The sequence below is a fragment of the Rhinopithecus bieti genome, unplaced genomic scaffold (assembly GCF_001698545.2).
Source record: "Rhinopithecus bieti isolate Rb0 unplaced genomic scaffold, ASM169854v2 scaffold_5260, whole genome shotgun sequence".
NCBI lineage: Eukaryota > Metazoa > Chordata > Mammalia > Primates > Cercopithecidae > Rhinopithecus > Rhinopithecus bieti.
Window position 1 is genome coordinate 7911911 of NW_016805896.1, and position 5904 is coordinate 7917814.

Genomic DNA, 5904 nt, shown 5'->3' on the forward strand with positions numbered 1-5904 from the left:
CCGCGCTCGCCCCGCCCCTCGTGCCCCGCCCCCTCGTGCCCCGCCCCCCGTGCCCCGCCCCACGAGACCCGCCCCTTCTTTCGCATTGCGGGACGGCTGGAGGCTGGCACCCCGGCCCCTGCGCCCCACGTGGCGCCCTTTCCGGGCTGGGGGGGGGTGGGGAGGCACATCCAGAGACGACTCTCCCCTCCCCGGCCCCGACTGAATTGCGGCGCCACTGGGAGGGTTCGGGGGTGGCTGAGCTGAGAGGGCTCCGGGAAGGAGTGACGTCAGGGTGAGTGGGAGCCAAGGAAGGAGCGAGTAGGAGAGAGGGAGCGAGAGCCAGGCAGGACCGCAGGGTCGTGGCTAGTGAGGAGCGAGGGCAAGGAGAGAGCAGTGTGGCCGGAGAAAAAGAAGCTGCCACGGAGAAAGACAGGCTGCGGGTTCCCGAGACTGCAGGTCCAGGCGGGGTAGGAACTGCTGCCCAGGGGAGCTAGAAGGAAGCAGGAGAGAGAGCGAGCGAAAAGCGGGGGTGGGGAGGAAAGGGGGAGATTGAGGCGGGAGAGAGAAGCAGAGCCAGAGAGAGGAGGCTGCTGAAGGCGAAAGAAGAGGGAGAGCAGGCGACAGAGGGAGAGGAGGAAGAAGAGGTAGAAGGAGAGAGAAGAGGGGAGAGAAAGGAGAGGGGGTTAGAAGTGCATGAAGGAGGGGAGAGGGAGCTTCAACGTGGAGAGAGGACCGCGGAAGGAGAGAGAGAGCCCAGAGTGGAATGTGGAAGGGAAATAGTCCAGCGGGGAGCCAGGGGGCAGCCATGGAAGGGACAGGTGGGGAGCTGGGGGTACAGGGGAACTGGGGTCCGGAGGACGCCCCAGGCCTCTTGGCCAGGGCCTCCCTGACCATGCTCCCGTGGCCACTACCCCTGGCCTCCTCGGCCCTCACCTTGCTCTTCGGGGCCCTCACTTCCCTGTTCCTCTGGTACTGCTACCGCCTGGGCTCCCAAGACATGCAGGCCTTAGGGGCTGGGAGCCGGGCTAGGGGTGTTCGTGGTGGGCCTGTGGGATGCTCGGAGGCCAGCGGGCCAAGCCCAAGGGGTCCTGGGGATCCCGGGGAAGGACCTAGAACGGAAGGCCTAGTGAGCCGGCGGCTTCGGGCCTACGCAAGGCGCTACTCCTGGGCTGGGATGGGTAGAGTGAGGCGGGCAGCTCAGGGTGGCCCAGGCCCTGGGAGAGGGCCAGGGGTCCTAGGTATTCAGCGCCCAGGCCTGCTTTTCCTACCAGACCTGCCTTCAGCCCCCTTTGTGCCGCGGGATGCCCAGCGGCACGACGTGGAGCTCCTGGAGAGCAGCTTCCCTGCCATTTTACGGGACTTCGGGGCTGTGAGCTGGGACTTCTCAGGGACTACCCCTCTGCCTCGGGGCTGGTCCCCACCTCTGGCCCCCGGGTGCTACCAGCTCCTGCTGTACCAAGCAGGCCGGTGCCAACCCACCAACTGCCGCCGGTGCCCGGGGGCCTATCGGGCACTGAGGGGGCTTCGAAGCTTTATGAGTGCCAACACCTTCGGCAATGCCGGCTTTTCCGTTCTCCTGCCTGGGGCCCGGCTCGAGGGCCGCTGTGGGCCCACCAATGCCCGGGTCAGATGCCATCTGGGTAAGTAGCTGCCGCCTACTGACAACCTCCTTGCCTTGATGATTTTCCTCCCAGACCCTTCTCTCCGGCACAGAGCTGTCTGCTCTACGGTTCTCATTGTGCCTCTCTGCTTCCATGGCTCCCTGTTGCCACCCACAGCAGCATTTCCTGAGCCTTGGCTATCAGCACACCATATTCATAAGCTTTGCTGTAGTCATTCCCACCTGTACTGCGTTTCTTCACCTTGGCTCTCCCCTCGACCTTTTGTTCTTCGTATTTAAAAGAAATATTTATAGCACTATCATCAGTATTACTTGCCCTAAGTAGAAGTACTCATAAAAAGCCTGGACAGGCCGGGCGCGGTGGCTCAAGCCTGTAATCCCAGCACTTTGGGAGGCCGAGACGGGCGGATCACGAGGTCAGGAGATCGAGACCATCCTGGCTAACATGGTGAAACCCCGTCTCTACTAAAATACAAAACTAGCTGGGCGAGGTGGCGGGCGCCTGTAGTCCCAGCTACTCGGGAGGCTGAGGCAGGAGAATGGCATAAACCCGGGAGGCGGAGCTTGCAGTGAGCTGAGATCTGGCCACTGCACTCCAGTCCGGGTGACAGAGCGAGACTCCGCCTCAAAAAAAAAAAAAAAAAAAAAAGCCTGGACAACATAGTGAGACTCTGTCTCTACAAATAATAAAACAATTAGCTGGGCATGGTGGCCCGTGCCTATGGTCCCAGCTACTGGAGAGGCTGAGGTGGGAGGATCACTTGATCTCAGGAGTTTGAGGCTGCAGTGAGCTGAGATTGTGCTACTGCACTCCAACCTGGGTGACAAGAAAGTACTCATAAACACAAGCTGAAATTTAAAAAAGAAAGCTTTCAACAGTCTAGAACATTCTAGTTAAGTGCCCTAGTCTCTCTGATCCTGAAGCCTACACTTTTTTTTTTTTTTTTTTGAGACGGAGTCTCGCTCTGTCGCCCAGGCTAGAGTGCAGTGGCATGACTTCGGCTCACTGCAAGCTCCGCCTCCCAGGTTCACGCCATTCTCCTGCCTCAGCCTTCTGAGTAGCTGGGACTACAGCTACAGGCAGGCACCTGCCACCTCGCCGGGTTAATTTTTTGTATTTTTAGTAGAGACAGGGTTTCACTGTGGTCTGGATCTCCTGACCTCATGATCCGCCCGCCTCCACCTCCCAAAGTGCTGAGATTACATGTGTGAGCCACCGCGCCCGGCCTTTTATTTTTTTTGAGACAGGGTCTCGCTCTGTCACCCAGGCTAGAGTGTGCAGTGGCACAAATATGGCTCACTACAACCTTGACTTCCTGAGATCAAGGGATCCTCTCACCTCAGCCTCCTGAGTAGCTGGGACCACAGGTGCCCACCACTATGCTTGGCTGATTTTTAAAAAATTTGTGTAGGCCGGGCATGGTGGCTCACACCTGTAATCCCAGCACTTTGGGAGGCCGAGGCAGGCAGATTACCTGACATTGGGAGTTCGAGACCAGCTGACCAACATGGAGAAACCCTGTCTCTACTAAAATTACAAAAAATTAGCTGGGTGTGGTGGCGCATGCCTGTAACCCCAGCTACTTGGGAGGCTGAGGCAGGACAATCACTTGAACCTGGGAGGCGGAGGTTGCAGTGAGTCGAGATCACAACATTGCACTCCAGCCTGGGCAACAAGAGTGAAACTTCATCTCAAAAAAAGAAAAAAATATTGTGTAAAGACAGGCTGGACCCGAACTCCTGGGCTCAAGTGATCTTCCTGTCTTGGCCTCCCAAAGTGCTGAGATTATAGGTGTGAGGCACCGCACCCAGCACTTTTTGATGTCTTAAAGACTGGAAGAAAATGGAAAGGGAAATAATTTTCTGTTATTCCATGCCATGACCTTGTTTTGCCCCAAATTATCTCCTGTGCTGCCAGCTGGATGTGTCCGACACTTCAGGGCACACTGGCCTCAGGATCAGTTCCCGATCCTTCCTCTCCTCCCTCTCTCTGTGCTCTAAATCATGAAAGCCTTCTGGCCAATCCTGACAGATGCCACACGTGCTGTTCTTTTCAACCTAGAATCCCCTTCCCCCGTACCACCTCCTGGAAAACTCCTACTCAGCCTTCAGGATTCCAGTTTTCAAGTACCACACTTCCTCTGGGATGCCTTCCTGTTCCCCCATCATTTGACTTGGCTGCTCACTTTCCTCACCGCACTCGGCCATGTGGTCCTTGGGCCAGGATCCTCTTTAATCTTATACCTCGTGGGGAGACAGCACCTATCACACAGTAAGCTCTTGAGTCAAACTGTCAGGAAGCCCAGGAGGAAACGCCATTTCCTCCAGGAAGCCTTCTCTTTTCTCTAAAATGAGAGGTTGCTGCCAGGCGCCGTGGCTCATCCCTGAAATACTAGCACTTTCGGAGGCCAAGGCAGGAGGCCAGGAGTTCATTGCTTGAGGCCAGGAGTTCAAGACCAGTGCTGTCTGTATAAGAATAAAATAAAATAAAATAAAATAAAACAAAATAAAATAAAATGGATCTGGCCAGGCACAGTGGCTCACACCTGTAATCCCAGCATTTTGGGAGGCTGAGGTAGGCAGATCACTTGAGCTCAGGGGTTCGAGACCAGCCTGGCCAACATGGCAAAACCCTGTCTCTACTAAAAACACAAAAATTAGCCAGGCGTCGTGGTGGGCAGCTGTAATCCCAGCTACTTGGGAGGCTGAGGCAGGAGAATCGCTTGAACCCGGGAGGCGGAGGTTGCAGTGAGCCAAGATCATGCCACTGCACTCCAACCTGGTGGTAGAGCAAAACTACATCTCAAAAAAAGGAAAAAAAAAAAATTAGCCCGGAATTGTGGCACGTGCCTGTAATCCCGGCAGCTACTCAGGAGGCTGAGACATGAGAATCACTTGAACCTGGGAGGCAGAGTGAGCTGAGATCACACCACTGCACTCCAGCCTGGGTGACAGAGTGAGACCTTGTCTCAAAAAAATAGATGGGTCACACTACCCACAGCAGCGTTTTGCTAATCTCCCAGCACTTCCCTCCTCCAGGACTGTATTATAATTATACTGTGGCCACTTTCTGGAAAGAAAGGAGGATGACCACAAAACCTGGCATTTAAGACGCTTAGAGCTGTAAACTGACTGGCCAGAATGGGCCCCTGGCTTGGAGGCAGGAGTGCTGGATGCCCGCGTCTCTTCTTACAGGCCTAAAGATCCCTCCTGGCTGTGAGCTGGTGGTCGGCGGTGAGCCCCAGTGCTGGGCGGAGGGGCACTGTCTACTGGTGGATGACTCTTTTCTGCACACAGTGGCTCACAATGGTAACGGGGTGCCCATTCTGCAGGGGGGATGAGGGACTCAGGAGCAAAGGAGCGTAGACTAGAGGACAGCAGAATCAGGCCCAACAGACTTCCTGTCCTATCACCACCATCTTCCAGCTGCATGACTTGAACAAGTCACACAACTTCTCCAATGCCCTAGGACCACCACTTTCTTCATCAAGTGACTGCAAGGATTAAATGAGATAATGTTAAGTGCACAGAAAAGTGGTTACCAGCACAGGACTCTGGGTTCCTGTCCTACCTCTTGCACTTGGGCAAAGGACTTAACCTCCTTATGCTTGTTGCTTTGTATAAAATAGGGATAATTATGGTAATACCACAGTTTGTTTTGATTAAGAGTTGATACATATCGGCCGGGCACGGTGGCTAACGCCTGTAATCCCAGCACTTTGGGAGGCTGAGGTGGGCGGATCACCTGAGGTCAGGAGTTCGAGACCAGCCTGGTCAACATGGTGAAACCCCGTCTCTACTAAAAATACAAAAAAATTACCCAGGCGTGGTGGTGAACGCCTGAAATCCCAGCTACTAGGGAGACTGAGGCAGGAGAACTGCTTGAACCTGAAAGGCAGAGGTTGAAGTGAGCTGAAATCACGCCACTGCCCTCCAGCCTGGTGACAGAGCAAGACTCCATCTCAAAAAAAAAAAAATTTTTTTAAATACATTTAAAGGGTTAGAACAGGGCCTGTCACTTATTCACTGTTTGCTTTTATGGTGTTTGGTGAGTGCTCTGGTGTGGAAATACCTAATGTCAGTGGCTCTGCTATTCCTGTCCCATGTGCCCTAGGCTCCCCTGAAGATGGGCCTCGAGTGGTCTTCATCGTGGACCTCTGGCACCCCAACGTGGCAGGGGCTGAGCGTCAGGCCCTCGACTTTGTCTTCGCACCAGACCCCTGAAGGAAGGTGCTCCCTTCACACACCTGGGCTGGAGAGACACTGCGCTCAGGGACGGCTTGATGGTAGCCAGGACCTCA

General features: G+C 55.1%; 1 protein-coding gene across 1 annotated transcript; it reads left to right on the forward strand.

The window, feature by feature from the left end:
* The first annotated feature begins 630 nt into the window (after positions 1 to 630).
* Positions 631 to 5903, forward strand: ASPHD1 (aspartate beta-hydroxylase domain containing 1). The gene is given in 4 exon segments (XM_017874089.1): positions 631 to 731; positions 733 to 1622; positions 4799 to 4912; positions 5718 to 5903. Coding segments are annotated over 4 exon segments (1170 nt in total). The 5' UTR covers positions 631 to 675; the 3' UTR covers positions 5828 to 5903.
* Position 5904: the final 1 nt, after the last annotated feature.